This window comes from Zonotrichia leucophrys, chromosome 12 (assembly GCF_028769735.1).
Source record: "Zonotrichia leucophrys gambelii isolate GWCS_2022_RI chromosome 12, RI_Zleu_2.0, whole genome shotgun sequence".
Taxonomy (NCBI): Eukaryota; Metazoa; Chordata; class Aves; order Passeriformes; family Passerellidae; genus Zonotrichia; species Zonotrichia leucophrys.
Window position 1 is genome coordinate 17,933,753 of NC_088182.1, and position 18,872 is coordinate 17,952,624.

At 37.9% G+C, this 18,872-nt stretch overlaps 2 protein-coding genes across 2 annotated transcripts in view; one reads left to right on the forward strand and one right to left on the reverse strand.

Annotated features, from left to right (window-relative positions):
* The window catches only part of SYN2 (synapsin II), a 191,060-nt gene that overhangs the window by 106,807 nt on the left and 65,381 nt on the right, over nucleotides 1–18,872 (forward strand). The window lies entirely within an intron of this gene.
* Nucleotides 147–18,872, reverse strand: part of TIMP4 (TIMP metallopeptidase inhibitor 4) — a 31,659-nt gene continuing 12,933 nt past the window's right edge. The window contains exons 2-5 of the mRNA XM_064724151.1: nucleotides 11,482–11,579; nucleotides 6,030–6,144; nucleotides 5,294–5,418; nucleotides 147–2,544 (exon numbers count right to left, since the gene is read on the reverse strand). Of these exons, the coding sequence (XP_064580221.1) occupies nucleotides 2,347–2,544; nucleotides 5,294–5,418; nucleotides 6,030–6,144; nucleotides 11,482–11,579 (536 nt within the window). The 3' untranslated portion in view covers nucleotides 147–2,346. The remainder of the gene's footprint in view (nucleotides 2,545–5,293; nucleotides 5,419–6,029; nucleotides 6,145–11,481; nucleotides 11,580–18,872) is intronic.

The following is an 18,872-nucleotide window of genomic DNA, read 5'->3' on the forward strand; positions in this document are numbered from 1 at the left end:
TTGTTCTTGAACATTTGCATTGGCAAAATTCATTCTTGTACATTGGTATTGGCAAAATTCTGGCAAAATTCATTCTTGTACATTTGTATGGGGAAAATTCTGGCAAAATTTGTTCTCGAACATTCGTACTGGCAAAATTCTGGCAAAATTTTTGTTCTTAAACATTCACAATGGCAAAATTGGACAAAATTCTGGCAAAATTTGTTCTTGAATGTTCATATTGGCAAAATTCTGGCAAAATTTTTGGTTTTGTACATTGATATTGGCAAAATTCTGGCAAAATTTGTTCTTGAACATTCATATTGGCAAAATTTTTGTTCTTGAACATTTGTATTGGCAAAATTCTGGCAAAATTTGTTCTTGAACATTCATATTGGCAAAATTCTGGAAAATTTTGTTCTCAAACATTCATATTGCCAAAATTAGAAAAAATTCTGGCAAAATTTGTTCTCGAACTTTCGTATTTGCAAAATTCTGGCAAAATTTGTTCTCAAACTTTCATATTGGCAAAATTAGAAAAAATTTGTTCTCGAACTTTCGTATTGGCAAAATTCTGGCAAAATTTGTTCTTGAACTTTCGTATTGGCAAAATTCTGGCAAAATTCATTCTTGTACATTTGTATTGACAAAATTCTGGCAAAATTCCTGCAAAATTTGTTTTTGAACATTCGTATTGGCAAAATTCTGGCAAAATTTTTTGTTCTCGAACATTCATATTGGCAAAATTGACAAAATTCTCAAAAAATTTGTTCTCGGACAGCCATATTGGCAAAATTTTTGTTCTTGAACATTCATAATGGCAAAATTGGACAAAATTCTGGCAAAATTTGTTCTTGAACATTCATATTGGCAAAATTCTGGCAAAATTTGTTCTTGAACATTCATATTGGCAAAATTGACAAAATTCTGGAAAAATTTGTTCTTGAATGTTCATATTGGCAAAATTCTGGCAAAATTTTTGGTTTTGTACATTGATATTGGCAAAATTCTGGCAAAATTCTGGCAAAATTTGTTCTCGAACATTCATATTGGCAAAATTTTTGTTCTTGAACATTTGTATTGGTAAAGTTCTGGCAAAATGTGTTCTTAAAAATTCATATTGGCAAAATTCTGGGAAAATTTATTCTTGAACATTTGTATTGGCAAAATTCTGGCAAAATTTGTTCTCGAACATTCATATTGGCAAAATTGACAAAATTCTCAAAAAATTTGTTCTCGGACAGCCATATTGGCAAAATTTTTGTTCTTGAACATTCATAATGGCAAAATTGGACAAAATTCTGGCAAACTTTGTTCTCAAACATATGTATTGGCAAAATTCTGGCAAAATTTGTTCTTGAACATTTATATTGGCAAAATTCTGACAAAATTAATTCTTGTGCATTTGTATTGGCAAAATTCTGGCAAAATTCTGGCAAAATTCTGGCAAAATTTGTTTTTGAACGTTCGTATTGGCAAAATTCTGGCAAATTTTTTGTTCTCGAACATTCATATTGGCAAAATTTTTGTTCTTGAACATTCATAGTGGTAAAATTCTTGCAAAATTTGTTCTTGTACATTGATATTGGCAAAACTGGCAAAATTTGTCCTTTAGCATTCACAATGGCAAAATTGGAAAAAAATCTGGCAAAATTTGTTCTCCAGCATACGTATTGGCAAAATTCTGGCAAAATTTGTTCTCGAACTTTCGTATTGGCAAAATTCTGGCAAAATTTGTTCTTGAACTTTCGTATTGGCAAAATTCTGGCAAAATTCATTCTTGTACATTTGTATTGGCAAAATTCTGGCAAAATTCCTGCAAAATTTGTTTTTGAACGTTCGTATTGGCAACATTCTGGCAAAATTTGTTCTCGAACTTTCGTATTGGCAAAATTCTGGCAAAATTTGTTCTCGAACATTCATAATGGCAAAATCTGGCAAATTTTATTCTCGAACATACGTATTGGCAACATTCTGGCAAAATTTGTTCTCAAACTTTTGTATTGGCAAAATTCATTCTTGTACATTTGTATGGGGAAAATTCCTGCAAAATTTGTTTTTGAACGTTCGTATTGGCAAAATTCTGGCAAAATTTGTTCTCGAACATTCGTACTGGCAAAAATTTCTGGCAAATTTTATTCTCGTACATTCATACTGGCAAGGAAGGGGGGGTTTGTTGTGCCTTGGAGGACGCTGCCGGCCCTCTGTGCAAAGCATAACAGAGCAGAGCAGGTGCCTGCAGGAGGTTTGTCCCTCGCCCTGACGCGGTGCCAGCGCCACGGGGCCCTGTGGGGACGCGGTGCTGGTTCCTGGGCCGGCGGGATGGAAGGAGCCTCCCAGGGCGGTGCTTGAGGGGCCCTTGGGCGCTCAGGGCTCGCTGATGTCCATGAACTCCTTCTCGGGGGGCGGCCCGCCCCGGTACCAGCTGCAGGTGCCGTCGCTGCGGCGGATGCAGGCGTAGTGGCGCGCCTGGTGGCCCTGCAGCCGCCGCTCCAGCAGCCAGTCCGTCCACAGGCACTCGTTGGGCGCCGTGATGGAGCAGGGCACCGAGTAGCACGTGGTGATCTGGGGAGACAGCCGGCCTTCAGCAGCCTGCCTTGGGCTGGGGGTGCTCCCAAAAATGGGAATGAACCATGCTGGTTTATGTCTATCTGCTCTGCACTCACCCTGCAGCCTGCCTTGGACTGGGGGTGTTCCCAAAAATGGGAATTAATGGGGATTGTTTATGTCTATCTGCTCTGCACTCACCTTGCAGCCTGCCTTGGACTGGGGGTGTTCCCAAAAATGGGAATGAACAGGGCTGGTTTACATCTATCTGCTCTGCACTCACCTTGCAGCCTGCCTTGGGCTGGGGGTGCTCCCAAAAATGGGAATTAACGGGCTTGTTTATGTCTATCTGCTCTGCACTCACCTTCCAGCCTCACTTGGACTGGGGGTGTTCCCAAAAATGGGAATTAACCGTGCTGGTTTACGTCTATCTGCTCTGCACTCACCTCACAGGTTCCACTGAATGGGGGTTTATTCCCAAAAAAAAGTGTTTATTTACATCTATCTGCTCTGCACTCACCTTGCAGCATGACTTGGACTGGGGGTGTTCCCAAAAATGGGAATTAATGGGGATTGTTTATGTCTATCTGCTCTGCACTCACCTTGCAGTCTCATCTGAACTGGGGTTTATTCTTAAAAATGTGATATTTACATATCTATCTGCTATCTATCTATCTGCTCTGCACTCACTTTGCAGCCTGCCTTGGACTGGGGGTGTTCCCAAAAATGGGAATGAACCATGCTGGTTTATGTCTATCTGCTCTGCACTCACCCTGCAGCATGACTTGGACTGGGGGTGTTCCCAAAAATGGGAATTAATGGGGATTGTTTATGTCTATCTGCTCTGCACTCACCTTGCATCTGCCTTGGACTGGGGATGTTCCAGAAATGGAATTAACGGGCTTGTTTATGTCTATCTGCTCTGCACTCACCTGCAGCCTCTCTTGGACTGGGGGTGTTCCCAAAAATGGGAATTAATGGGGATTGTTTATGTCTATCTGCTCTGCACTCACCTTGCAGTCTCATCTGATTGGATTATTCTTAAAAATGTGATATTTACATATCTGTCTGCTATCTATCTATCTGCTCTGCACTCACCTTGCAGCCTGCCTTGGACTGGGGTTTCCCAAAATGGAATGAACCGTGCTGTTATGTCTATCTGCTCTGCACTCACCTCACAGTTCACTGAATGGGGTTTATCCAAAAAGTGTTTATTTATATCTATCTGCTCTGCACTCACCTTGCAGCCTGCCTTGGACTGGGGGTGTTCCCAAAAATGGGAATTAACCGTGCTTGCTTATGTCAATCTGTTCTGCACTCACCTTACAGTTTCCACTGAATGGAGGTTTATTCTCCAAAACAGTATTTATTTACATTTATCTGCTCTGCACTCACAGCCCCCCTTGGACTGGGGGTGTTCCCAAAAATGGGAATTAATGGTGCTTATTTACATCTATCTGCTCTGCACTCACTTTGCATCTTCCTCTGAACTGAGGTTTATTCTCAGAAAAAGTGTCTATTCAGATCCATCTGCTCTGCACTCACCTTGCAGCTTCCTTTGAACTGGGGTTTGTACTCAAAAATCAGAATAAACTGTGTTAGTTTACATCTATATGCTCTGCACTCACCTTGCAGCTTCCTCTGACCTGGGCTTTATTCTTAAAAATGTGATATTTACATATCTATCTGCTATTTATCTGCCTGCTCTGCACTCACCTTGCAGCTTCCTCTGAACTGGGGTTTATTTTTAAAAATGAGAATTAATGCTGTTTATTTACACCTACCTGCTCTGCACTCACCTTGCAGCTTCCTCTGAACAGGGGTTTATTCTCAAAAATACAAGTAAATGGTGTTTATTTACATTTATCTGCTTGGCACTCACCTTCCAGCTTCCTCTGAACTGAGGCTTATTATCAAAAATGTGAATAAATAGGGCTTATCTAGATCTATCTGCTCTGCACTCACCTCCCAGCTTCCTCTGACCTGGGCTTTATTCTCAAAAATGTGATATTTACATACCTATCTGCTATCTATCTATCTACTCTGCATTCACCTTGAAGCTTCCGCTGAACAGGGGTTTATTCTCAAAAATGTGATTAAATGGAGTTTATTTACACTTATCTGCTCTGCACTCACACTGCAGCCTCTTTTTCAGTGAGGTTTATTCTCAAAAATGCAGATAAATTGTGTTTATTTACACTTAGCTGCTCTGCACTCACCTTGCAGCTTCCCTTGGACTGAGGTTTATTCTCAAAAATGTGAATAAATGCTGTTAATTTACATCTATCTGCTCTGCACTCACCTTGCAGCTTCCTTTTACTGGGGTTATTCTCAAAAATGTGAATTGACAGTGTTTATTTACATCTACCTGCTTAGCACTCACCTTGAAGCTTCCTCTGAACTGGGCTTTATTCTCAAAAATGGGAATTAACAGTGCTTATTTACATTTATCTGCTCTGTACTCACCTTCCTCTGAACCGAGGTTTATTCTCAAAAATAGTGTTTATTTACATTTATCTGCTCTGTACTCACATTGCAGCTTCCTCTAGACTGGGGTTTATTCTCAAAAATGGGAATAAACGGTGCTTATTTAAATTTATCTGCTCTGCACTCTGACCTGGGCTTTATTCTCAAAAATGTGATTAACCGTGATTTATTTACATTTATCTGCTCTGACATTTTGACTTGCCGCTTGCTCTGAAGTGGGGTTTATTCTCAAAAATGTGAATAAATGCTGTTTATTTCCATTTATGTGCTCAGCACTCACCTTGCAGCCACAGCCCATCTGGTACCTCTGGTTCAGGCTCTTTTTCTGAGACAAGGATAAATCATCCCACGGCTCAATGTAGTTGCACAAGTGGATCAGCACTTTGCCATCATTTAAAATTTGGCCTGCAGCATGGAAAACACAAAGAAATCAAAGCAATAAACGTGTTTTATAAATATTAGAAGTGTAAAACCACCTTGAGTTTCTAACTAATTGCACCAAATTAGTCATACTCTAAAATTTTTTTAATTAATTTAATTATAACAGAGAGAGAATGTTCTCCTAATTGCACGCTGGATGGATGTAAAAGATTAAAAAAGGATATTTTTTCTAAAGATGTTGATAGTCTGCCAGCAAGGGGTGGATGTAAATTCAGTTAAACTGGATTTTAGGAGTGTGTAGAAACATCTGTAGTTTTCTCATTATGCACCTTTGCATTCCTGGGAAAATCAGTACTGTTGGTTTTAATCAAATAATAATGGCAAATACTGAATCAAAATTCCTTCTATTTACTGATTATTGACCTCCCCTTCCTTTGGAACTGCCCTAAGAGTGGAACTGCAGGAAGGGTGGAAAATGTGTCAGGTCACACTAAAACTAGAGCTGAACACAATTTTTACATCCTGCTGTGTTTGTATTCAGCACATAAATGCATTCCTTTGCATATTTTAGCAAATTCACTCCAAGCAGCCCCTTCTGAATCCCCAGGAACATTGATTTTTTTGCTCCATTTTACCTGTTAGAAGATACTGTTTTTTGTTGTTGGCTTCTAGTTTCACTCCACAGAGTGATGAATCAAAAGGGGTGTAGACATACTGGACATCCTTGAGCTTCTCAAAGCCTTTAAACATCTGAAAATGATCAGAAACAGAGTCAGCAGTGGAAAACAAGCATGAAAAAACAGTTGTAAAAAAGAGCTGGAAGAGATACAGGGTGAGACTCTTTAAGGAAGGCTCCAAAATCTGAATTAATGTGAGAAAACACCAAGAACTGGACTTTCCCTCTGCACTTAATGAAATTCATCCAAGAGTTTTAGGAGGGAATTAAGGAGGTCTTGATTTTTTAAATTATAGCTTTTAAAATGTGCTTTTTCAGCACATTTCATGGATTGTTAAAACTTTCTCTTCAGTTTATATTCTAGTGGCATATTCCATCCAAGGAGCAATGCAGAGACAGCAATCACCCTGACTAAAAATGCAAATATTTCTCAGTGGATTCCTCTGGGGAATTTTGGTCACTGGAGTTGTTGGGGTCTCCTGGAACACCAAATGTGCTGAGGAACTGAACATTTCCTGAGCATTGTTCTCATTTTTGGTCACTAAAATAGAGCGGTTCTCCATATCCCAAATTCTCAACAGTGGGACTATTGGAAATGCAGGGCAACCCTGATGAGGGGAGAAAGATGAGGGGGCCTCTATCTTATTAGAAGCTTAATTAATTACTATATTATACTATTACTTTATTATCCTATATTATTTTATACTATTATACTACATTATTTTATACTATAATATTATTATACTATATTATTTTATACTATAATACTATAATGCTATATTATTTTATACTATAATACTATAATACTATATTATTTTATACTATAATATTATTATCCTATATTATTTTATACTATAATACTATAATGCTATATTATTTTATATTATAATACTATTATACTATATTATTTTATACTATAATAACATTATTTTATACTCTATTACACTGAATCTAAACAAGCACTCAACTCAATTGTTTAGGATTTTGTGACTGTCAGCCAACAGTCCTGACACACACACTTGGATTCAATTCAGTGAATCAAAACACTCACACCAGAATCTAATTATTAATTCTTTTCAGGTAAACAGTCTTCCATAATGCATTCTACTTGTTTTAAAACAAGACAGGAGTAAAAATTTGTTTTAAAACAGCTACAGGAGCAGTAAATGAGATAAGAACTGGTTTTTTCTGTCTCTGAGGTTCAGAGCTGCCATTCCCAGAAATTTCTTTGGGAAGCTGTGCCTTGCTTTTCCCTGTGAAGAGAAATGCAGCTGCATGGCACCTTCTCAAATAACTGCTGGAAAACTTCACCCACCCCTTTTAGGATTCCCACCCTGCCAGGCCCAAAATGACAGATTTGGGATCAAAACCCCTTTTCAGGCCTAACCAGCAGCTCCAACCCCGAGAAGAGATGAGAAACGAGGCATGAAAAGATGCAAACAAGCTGAGCAGTGTCCAAGGTGCTGCTGGGTGCCTGTCATCACCTCGCGTGCCACCGCCAGCCTCGGTGACATCATGCCACGTGCTGGCAGCTGGGGACAATGGCAGGGCCTCACAGCTCTGCCACTCGCAGCTGCTGCCCCTGGAAAATGTGTTTGTGCTCCTCGGGCCCTCCCAGGGGGTTTAAATAGAAAATACTCTGTCATCTGTTGGTTTTGCTGAGGCTTTGTTTGTGGAGGGGGGAAGGAAGCCAAGGCCGCTGTCACCGCGCGGCCAGGCCAAAAATATGAGCTGGGATTGGAAATGCTCTGGGGAATCAAACAAACAGGCCCAGACAGACCAAAACACAACCCAAACTGGCACCCTGGCCAAAGCAGCAGTGGGAACCACGGAAAATGTGGAAAATGAGGAGGGAAATGTGTCTGCACGGGGAGTTCTGCAGGTCAACTTTGCCCCAAGCTCTCTCCACGTTCAGAAACCCTCAGGGCCTTGTAGGGATCAGATTTTCCATGGACATCTCAGCTTTGGCCTCAATTTTGGAGGCTTTGTGCAGACAGCACACCTTGATTTAGCTATAAATCCCCTAAATACCCACAGCAAAGCATAATGGAGATTTAGTTATTATTTAAATGAGTTTAATGTTTGTTTTGTTGCAGGGTTTTTTTTTTTCCCTAAATATCCACAGCAATGCATAATGGAGATTTATTTAATATTTAAATGAGTTTAATGTTTGGTTTTTTGCAGGTTTTTTGGTTGCATTTTCAGATTTTTTTTTTGACCTATATAATTGTTACAGCAATTCTAAAGATTATAATCTTGTGTTTAACTCAGTGAATCATATTTAATCTCCTCAATCATATTCTCCCTTCCCTAAAAGCATGGATATTTCTCTGAAAGCATGGATATTTCTCTGCAGAGGGATAAGGTGGTTGGGTTTGGTTCTGCATTGATGCTTGGTCCTGGTGGGACTTTATTGGAATAGGAAAATAGGGTGAGGATTTGGGGGATGGAGAGATGTGACCCTGCTCCTAAATTCTGTGTGGACTCCATCCTTGTCCTGCTGAGGGGTGGGACCAGCACCAGCACATGGCTTTGCTCGAAGATTTTAGAATGAGTGTGATGCTCAAGTCAGTAGCAAAAATATTAAGAAATATTAATAAAATTACAAATTAATGCATATATATCACATATTATCTTCTCTCTTTAATATAATGCTGTAAATATTGCAAGAAAAAAACAGTAATTGAAAACATTTATGGCTTTTTGACATGCTGACCCAGTGCTAAAAAATGAAAGCCTCGTTGTTATTTTCTTTTACTTCTGAAAATGAATATCAAAATTATCTCTAATACTTCCATCTAGAATTACAACATTTTAATGCTAAGCCTAATGCACTGGATTTAAAATGAGAGAAACAGAATTTGTCATCCCATTAATGGAACAGCTCAACAACCCTGAGTGCAATAGAGCAGAGAAACGGCAGCATTGTGCAGAATGTTACAGTCAAATAAAACCTCCAAGGTTTTGGTTCCCACCAAAATCCTTCCTTTCCCAAAATCCCTCCCTGCTTGGAGCAGGGAGCTGGGTCCTGGGACAGGGGAAGGTTCGGTCCTGAGCTCTCTCTGGTCAGGATGAGGGATTTGAGGGATGGCGTTATCACAGCCCTTCTGTTGTTAGTCTAAATAGAATAAAAGATTTTAAAATGCCTCTCAGTTTCCCCATCTCTGGGTCAGGAAGAGAGTATTGTGTGTGATGATGTAGAGCATCTTTCCTAAAAAACACATCTCTGCTTTGTCCAGGCCTGGCTGACTTGGAATTCAATAAACTCCTGTTCCTGCTGCCTGAGTTTTGAACAGGCCTCCACTGGGGAAAATTAGGGAGAAACTCCAAAGCAGCTTCAACACACAAATCTATTTCAGAGATTTCAGTGGGATAAGAATGGGATTATAGGCTGAAAATAATCACTCAGATTAGATTTCTCATTCCTCTTGTTTGTGCTGGGGTAGGAGATGATTTGCTTCTCTCTCAGGCTCCTGAGGTGCTGCAGAGGAGCAGCAGAACATTGGAATGCCAGTGGGAGGAAAGGGAATTCTCTGGCATTGATGTATTTATTTCTGTAAGGAAACATTTGAATAAATCCTTAACATTTTAGAGGATGAGAATTTGCAGATGGTGGCAGCTTTGGGGTTCGTTTTAGCAAGGTAAAGACTGATTTGTTGAAATTGTTGTAAAACCTCACCAAGAGGTTTGTAATAACCAATGGTGTGATAACCATCCCTGTGAATACTTTGAGATATTTTTGTTTAGCAAAGATTCTTCCTACTCAAGCTCCTGTGAGGGGATTCTATCAGTGGATACTAATTCTATTAGTGGAATTCTTCATCAAAATATCATTATTTAGCAAGTACTTCCTTAATATCAAAAAACTCTCCTGAATACGATTATTTAGCAAAATTCTTCATCAAAATAGCATTATTTATCAAAAACCTCCTGAATATATTTAAAAAACCCTCCTGAATATAATTATTTAGCAAAAAAACTCCTAAATATTAAAAAAACCACCCTCCTGAATATCATTATTTAGCAAAAAAACTCCTGAATATTAAAAAACCACCCTCCTGAATATTATTATTTAGTGAAATTCTTCATCAAAATATCATTATTTAGCAAGAACTTCCTTAATATCAAAAAACTCTCCTGAATATTATTTAGCAAAATTCTTCCTCAAAATAGCATTATTTATCAAAAACCTCCTGAATATATTTTAAAAACCCTCCTGAATATCATTATTTAGCAAAAAAACTCCTAAATATTAAAAAAAAACACCCTCCTGAATATCATTATTTAGCAAAAAAACTCCTGAATATTAAAAAAAACCACCCTCCTGAATATCATTATTTAGCAAAATTCTTCATCAAGATATCATTATTTAGCAAAAAACTCTTGAATATCAAAAAACCCTCCTGAATATCATTACTTAGCAAAAACTTCCTGAATATAAATAAACCAAAAAAACGCCTCCTGAATATCATCATTTAGCAAAATTCTTCACCAAAATATCATTATTTAGCAATAACCTCCTGAACATCAAAAAACCAATCCTGAATATGATTATTTAGAAAAATTTTTCATCAAAATGTCATTATTTAGCAAAAAAATCCCCTCCTGAATATCGTTATTTAGCAAAATTCTTGATCAAAAATATCATTATTTAACAAAAACCTCCTGAATATCAAAATTAACCATCCTGAATATGATTATTTAGCAAAATTTTTCATCAAAATATCATTATTTAGCAAAAATCTCCTGAATATAAAAAAATTCTCTCCTGAATATTATTATTTAGCAAAATTCTTGATCAAAAATATCATTATTTAACAAAACCTCCTGAATATCAAAATTAACCATCCTGAATATGATTATTTAGCAAAATTCTTGATCAAAAATATCATTATTTAACAAAAACCTCCTGAATATCAAATTTAACCATCCTGAATGTTATTATTTATCAAAATTCTTGATCAAAAATATCATTATTTAACAAAAATTTCCTGAATATGAAGATAAACCCCTCCTGAATATCATTATTTCACAAAAACCTTCATCAAAATATCATTATTTCACAAAAACCTCCTGAATATCTCTCGAGCTCCTGAGGTGCTGCCGAGGAGCAGCAGAACATTGGAATTCCAGTGGGAGGAAAGGGAATTCTCTGGCATTGATGTATTTATTTCTGGAAGGAAACATTTGACTATATCCTTAACATTTAAGAATTCATTTAAAATTTCCTTTTCTCTTTATCTTTCCCCTTTTTTTTAATCCCTCCTGTGATTTACCCATCTGGGTCTACCTGTGGGGGCAGCTGGAGACTTTTTCCAGCTTTCCCAGCGTTTTGGGGTGAATGATTTAGGGCTGAAATATGCAGAGGTTATCGGCATTGAGCTACAAAAAAGCTGAGTGGTTCCATGTACCTTTATTTGTTTGATTTCATACCGGATCATTTTGTGGCTATCAAGGGGATCATCGCTGGCAGGAACCACCTTTTCGCTGGAGATTTTTGCTCTGATCACTGGAAAAGAGAGAGAAAGAGAAAAAAAAGATTTAAATGCGCGTGAGCAGATGCCCAATTTTACAAGGAAAAAAATGAAAATTGTATTGATGGATTTTGGCGTTGTTTTGACACTTCAGGTACAAGTGGATTTGAAGGATTTTACCATAAAACTCCTGAAAACAAAAGTAAGTGGGCTGTCTGTGATGGAAATGTGAATTCCCAAGAGTGTGGAAACCTGATTGATGCTACCACTCAGTTTTGACAAAAGATGTCCATCAAAATCTCTGGAAGACTCAAATCCCATAAAATTTGACAAAATACCCATCATTACAATCAGTGAGCAGAGGAAAGGGACACGACTGTTGATTACAGAATTGTTGAGCCAATAAATAGACTTGAAGTGAGGCCCTGAAAGCCTGAGCCAGGCAAGATGAAAACATTGATTTCATGCACGAAATGAGAAGAATAATCTTATATTCACTTTTCTGGGGTTTAACAGAGCACGCCATTCGTTGTGTTAACCTGTAGAAATCAATTAGTTCCTTAATTCATTTCTTGTTCTTTAATCGAGAAGAGTAGGATATTTTATGAAAGAAGAAATGGATTCTTTTCCCCTCTCCTTGTTTGAGGCATCTCTCTTGTGTGTGGTGTTTAAAATACACCAGGACTCTTTGGAAAAACTAAAATTAGACTGAATTGCTTGATGCCCCCAAGATAAATGCATCAGAACACAGCTTGGATTTCAGCTGAGCAGAATTTTGTTTGGCACAAATAACAGAACATACCCATTTCCTCTTTGCTCTTCAATTCAGTTATTTGATCAGGAAGCACCATCAGAAAAACAAAAGCAATTTCTTTTCTATTCAATTTCTTATCTTCTGGATTAGATGCCTAATAATAATTAAAATTTGCTATGTTTCCCTATACAGGCAAAGCTAAAGACAATAAAAAAGCAGAGACATAGGAATATTCATTGTTTTATTGTGGTTCTAAGAATATGGAGCACGGCCAAAATTCCTCTGGGGATTTTATCCCTCCAAATTAGTGAGAATCCCGTTTTTGCTCTGTTTTTGGATGGCCACTGCTGCAGCTCCTGGGTTAGAGCAGCCTGAGACTTGAACAGGCCTCCACTGGTGAAAATTAGGGAGAAACTCCAAAGCAGCTTCAAAATAAAAACACATTTCAGAGATTTCAGTGTGATAAGAATGGGATTACAGGCTGAAGATAATCACTCAGATTAGATTTATCATTCTTCTTGTTTGTGCTGAGGGAGGAGATGATCTGCATTTCTGTGCTTGTGGACAGACACTGGCAAAGCCAGAGCAGAGCAAAGTTTTGTGACATCCAAATCGCATGTTCCCCTTCAAAACTCAAATTTTTTCAGACTTGCCTCATTTTTTTCATATTTAACATAATAGTTAAAGAAAAGGAATAGGAAACCCAGGCTGAAACACAGCCAGGTGGAGATCAGTCCCACCTAACCCTGGACAATTCCCATTTCCTCACTAATTAGCTGAGCAAACTGGATGGAATCATCAAGGTGTTAAATTATTATTAAAATTAACCTGTTAATTATTATTAAAGCTGCAGAGGCCTGCAGCTTCCAGGCTCCATTAAACCCTTCTTGAGGAGCATTTTGGACTTGTTGGGAGGAAAGAGTTCTTTTCAGTACAAGCATTAATTTGTCCTTTTAAATTTCACATGGAAAGTGGCAGCATCTCTTTAACCATCTGCAGGTGTGAGCAACCCCAAAATTCACTGTGTGCCTGCAGTCTCTGATCTCCTTCCAGGGGACAAGGGCTGTGGGCTGGGAGTGCTGAAAAGGACAAATCAGGATGGTGCTGCTTTGTTTTGAGATGCTCTCCTTTGCATCATTAATCCCTAAAAAAATTAAAGAGGATTTCTCGTTAAGGAATCTGTTCAATTCTGAAGGAAAGGACTGAGAAAACAACATTATTTTCTCAGTGCCATAACATGGCTCATGTGCAGGGAATCTTTTCCTGCCCACTCAGCGTGGGATAATCAAAACTGTTTTCCCCCCATGTCCCATGTTGAAATATTGTGCATTTCCATATTTTTATGAAATTCTACTTGTTAGCACATGAGGGGAAGGTTATGGATAATCCCTGATAGCTCCAGGGGTCTCCATGGAGTTGTGCAAGGCTGAAAGTGCAGCGTCCTGGGGTTTGTCATGCAGAGACCTTTTAGTGGGTGTGTGGGTGAAAATGAGAAGCATTTCTGTGTTGTGTGTGTTTGAGACTAAACTTCCAGATGGCAAAAGAGGAAAAATTGAGATTTATTTTTTTAACAGTAAGGAAGTTTAATTGTCTAAACTTTGAGCTATTTTGGTTTTGCCCTTCCATTCTCCCAACGCACAGAGATCTTTTGGCGCCTTTTAATTCTTCTTGGGCTCTTTTTTATTTTTTATTTTCTGTGCATTAATATTTATTTTTTTTGCCATCAGTGTCGTCTGGCTGTCTCCTCAGCCCTCTGATTCATGTGGTTGCTCCTGTTTTTGACCACAAGCATTCCTGCTGCAGCATTCCTGGGCATCTCCCTGCTGCCTCAGGATTGCTCCGACTCTGCACTTCTTGGTTTGGAGCATTCCAGGCCTGGCTTGGCCTCTCCGTGCGAGTGAGAACAGCCTCTGGTCGTTCAGTAATAATGTCATTTTAGCTGTTATTGCTTCCTTATGAGGAATTTGCATCTATGGGATACATAGGCACGGATTTCACGTGGCAGTGCCAGCAATTCTGAATGCCCGGGATTCATTCTGCACTAAAAATGCAGATTTGAACATTTCAGCGGGAGGATGTGGCTCTTCTGTGGACTCAGCTTTGATAAAATGTCATTTTTTTATCCTCACTGAGGTTGTCTCAGGTGACTGAACTGGAAGGAAATGAATTTGAGGTACAGGAGGACAATGCTCAGCCCTCGGGCCCTCTCCTGAAATGTGTTATGAATATATTAATCCTTCTTTCCTGAATAATAATGATCCTCTCCCAACCATGATAATGATAATAATAATGATCCATCCCAACCATACAGTCAATCAGTAGGAGATCATTCTAAGTGGGTAAAACACAGCACATATTTAGCTTATCATTTGGTATAGTTGTGTTTATACAGTCAGGAGAAAAGTGTCAGGGTTGGTAGAAGACAGCAGGGTTTATATGCAATAAAGGTAGAAAGAGAGGCATTAACCTGGGTGATTTCCTTCTGGAATTAGCTACACTAATTATTACTAATTAAATAAACATCACTTTCTGAGTTAGAGATTTTTGTGATCATGAGGAGCTACTTTTATTGCAGATACATTTCCTTACTCTGAGAGAATTAGTAAGGAAATTGAGATTGATTTTACTGCACCACAGTGACAAAACCAATGAAATCTGAAGGGAGAGAAGACACAAGGAACTGAGCAGTCACTGCAGGGCCCATTCCAAGGCACAGATATGGATGGAATCTGGATAAACCAAATCCTTGACATTCATTTAAAATAATATATTAATATAAAATATATCAATATTAAAATACTGGACTATAATAGAATAATATTTTATAGTAATATATACATATATAAATATATTAATATATAATATATTGATATACTGAAATTAATATATTCCCTAAAAATAATGTTCTTTTTAGACTCTGAGTTATTTCCAAGGCAATAACTGAGGGAAAACTGTTGAGTGAAGAATTACTCTCATTGTTACAAGCTGGTATTATTAAATAAGACATTCTGTATTACAGTATTTAATATTTGATAAAATATTACTCTATTTAAACAAGTGGTGAGATTATCCTCAACAGTCCAAGTGTTGGAAGACAGACAACTCTACTCAGCTAAAATAATCAATTTTACTGCTCTTTAAAAAGGAAAGCAAGTTGGTTTTTACTCCCCAAATAAACTTTATAATCCTAAGAAGCAGGAGGTAAAGGAGAAGAAAAAACTGATGAACAAATGAGATCTTTTCCTCCACTCTCTGTTTAGTACCAGAAACTGCATAGGGAAAAATAATTATTTAGGAAGATATTTAAGATACTGCTGGACATCAGAAGTAGAAATTCAATAAATTAAGAAATTGAGGATACTGCTGGGCATATAACAAGAAAATGTGTTCTATATAAATCCTTAAGTGCATTCTTGCTTTAAATCTATAAATAGATAAATAGGTAAATAAATATAGGCATATTGAGGAAGAATCTGGGTTTCTGTGCCTCCAGTTCACTTCAGGTTTTTGACAGGCTCCACCAGAGCCCTGTGAGTAGAAATGTGATCTCCACCTCCTCTAAGCAGCCTTCCTCTGCAGAAATCAGGAAAATTTCATTCCCACCTCACAAGTTTATAACCACAATCAGCTCTGCCACAAAAACCTTGCAGTGAGACTTCAAAAACTATGTTGGCAGGAAAAGATGTAAGGTAAAAAGATATCATCAAGACTCGTGAAGCTCTTTTTTTTTCTCTCTTATATTTTAAAGGCTCAATTTAGCCCTTTCATTTAATTAAATATAAAATACACAGAGTAATTTTTGGGCACTCCTTTCCACCTGTCTCTTTGGTGTCTGACACTTCAGGCCAGCTGCTCTCAGATGTTCTTGGAGGGACAAGGGAAGAAAGGCTCAAGGAGAGGGAGCTAAATGAGAGTGTGTGGCTGTCACATGGTTGGAATGAGGATGGCATCCTAAATACAGATAAAAAGCATCCAAAAAGTGTTTTTCTGGAATAGCCAGAGTGTGCAGTATGAAATATAGCAGAGCTATGGACACAGAATATGGATGTGCATCGTTTTGAAGGCACTTATATTCAAATTTACTTCTCTCCAGAAAAATCTGTCCCTTGACCAAAATGAAAGCACTTTCATGCACAATATTCAGCTGTTTGTGCTCACTCTTCTGCTGCAAGATTAACTCAGATTTCTATTATCTATCTATCTATCTATCTATCTATCTATCTATCTATCTATCTATCTATCTATTATCTATCTATCTATTATCTATCTATCTATCTATCTATCTATCTATCTATCTATCTATCTATCTATCTATCCATTATCTATCTGTCTATTATCTATATTTCTGTCTATCTATCTATCTATCTATCTGAGCTTTTTCACTCTTTGGGGTTCAGGAGCTAAAATCTTGCTGCATGAATGTCTCAAATTCCTAGAAGAACCCACCCAGAATTTTGGTAAAAGGAAAAATCCCACTGTGACAATTGCTGAGACCTTGAGTTTATGCAAACTCAGTTCAAAAACTCTTCTTGCCCAAAAGTGATGTTTTTTGGGAGGTGGGGGACAAGAGGGCTTTTATTTCTTCAAAATTGTATGTGTAAACTCCTTTTTTTCCTCAGAAGTTATTGAAAGAGGATTTTGCCTCATTGCAACAATTTTGTGGGATCCAACGCTATTTTATATATCCAAAGGAATCCAAATCATCCAGTTCAATTTTTTTTGCAGCAGTTCTGATCCCAGGCTACTCAAACATGGTTGGAACATGACGTTGTGGTGACTTGGGCTCATACACTGAAAGAATTTGTCTGAGGAACGTGCAGAAGAGTCCACATGAGGGGTTTGGAGCTGTAAAGGTCAAGTTATCAGGTCCACTGATTTAGAATAATAAAATAGAATTTAGAATAATATAATAGAATTTAGGAAAAAAAATAATAATAGTAGTAGTAGTAGAAGTATCTTAGAATAATGAAGTGGGAGAGAGCTGAACTGTCCCTGGGGTGAAAAGCTGGGGTTACTTCCAGGTGTGATGTTTTTCCTTTATTCTGCTTTCTTAGCTGCCTGCAGCAAAATAGAAATCCATTCTCAGTTCCCCTGTGGCAATTCTTAACAATTTTCCACCACCTGATAAAGATGTGCCTGTCTATTTTTAAGAGCTCCTCATTTAAGTAATTGTGTCACTTTCTGTTTCCTATTTTGTATATCCCATGATGTACATGATATGTACATGATATTATATATATATATATAATATATATATAGATTATATATATAGATATATATATATCGATATATATATATTATATATAACATATGATATTATGCTATGTAATGTTTCCTATTTCATAGATCCTAATTTATTTTCCAGTCACGTAACAGAAGCTTCCAGAACTGCTGCATTAATTAATCAATGGTGTAATAGCGATGATTTTCATTTGAATATTGGGATAAACCACCTAGAAATAAACCACTTGGAAATAAACCACCTGGAAATAAACCACCTAGAAATAAACCACTTGGAAATAAACCACCTAGAAATAAACCACCTAGAAATAAACCACTTAGAGCAGAAGCAGGTGAATATCGTGCATGAAAGTGCTCTCGTTTTGGTGAAAGGACAGATTCTGCTCCAGGGGGATTCTCTGTGGGCAGCCTGGCCAGCAAACACCCCTGCAGCTCAGATTTGCCTCCCCTTGAAGTCAGGCATGTGGAAACGGCCAAGAATTGAAATGTGAGCAAGCAGAAAGCAAAACAACTCCGAGTTTGTGAGCAGAACTCACCTACTGCAGTCACCTAAAGTCAAGTTATGGTAAAATAATGCAAAGAGTCCAAGAAAATCTCTGAGGAGAGGGTGTGACCAGAGTATTTCACTGGCCTTTGTGTCTGGAGGGCACAGAAGCTGAAGCCAATATGTTATGGTACCTTGGAGGAGAATAATGGCAAGAAATTCCATCAGAGCTGCCAAGGAAGCCAAGAACAGGGTGAAACTTTGGTTTCAGGAGCACACAGATATGACAGAAATAATCTTCAGATAGGGAGCTAGACATCTGAGACACTTGACTTTTCTTAGAGAGAGGGAGCAAAGTCAGCAGGCAAAGAGAAGGAATAATCAGGCTCCAAAAAGAAGAGGAATCTGCACAGAATTTGTCACAAGAAACCAAAATTAATGAACTCCCTTAGAGCAACACTGCGCAGGATAGAATAGATACCTGGGACAGAATCCTAAATTAAACATGGTCTGTTGGCTGCTGATTTATATTGCTCACAAAACCTCTAAAATGTACAAGAGGGTGTAAAATCTTCCTCCACGATTTAGAGCAGCTGTCCCATCTGTCCAGCATTGCCACTCTCCCTTTCCCTGCCTTTTTCTGACTAAACATGCTGGATTGTTCACTGCTGTCAGAGCTTTACTTGCCATATTTGCTTGTGGCAAAGCTTCACCAATGAAGAGAGCAAAATAACTTGATTAAATATTCATGTATACAGAAAATATTGTAATTTCTCAGAATACATATGAGAGGAAGAAAGAAGCTTTGGTAACACGGATTTTAACTCTGATTGAACCTCCCAGGTATCT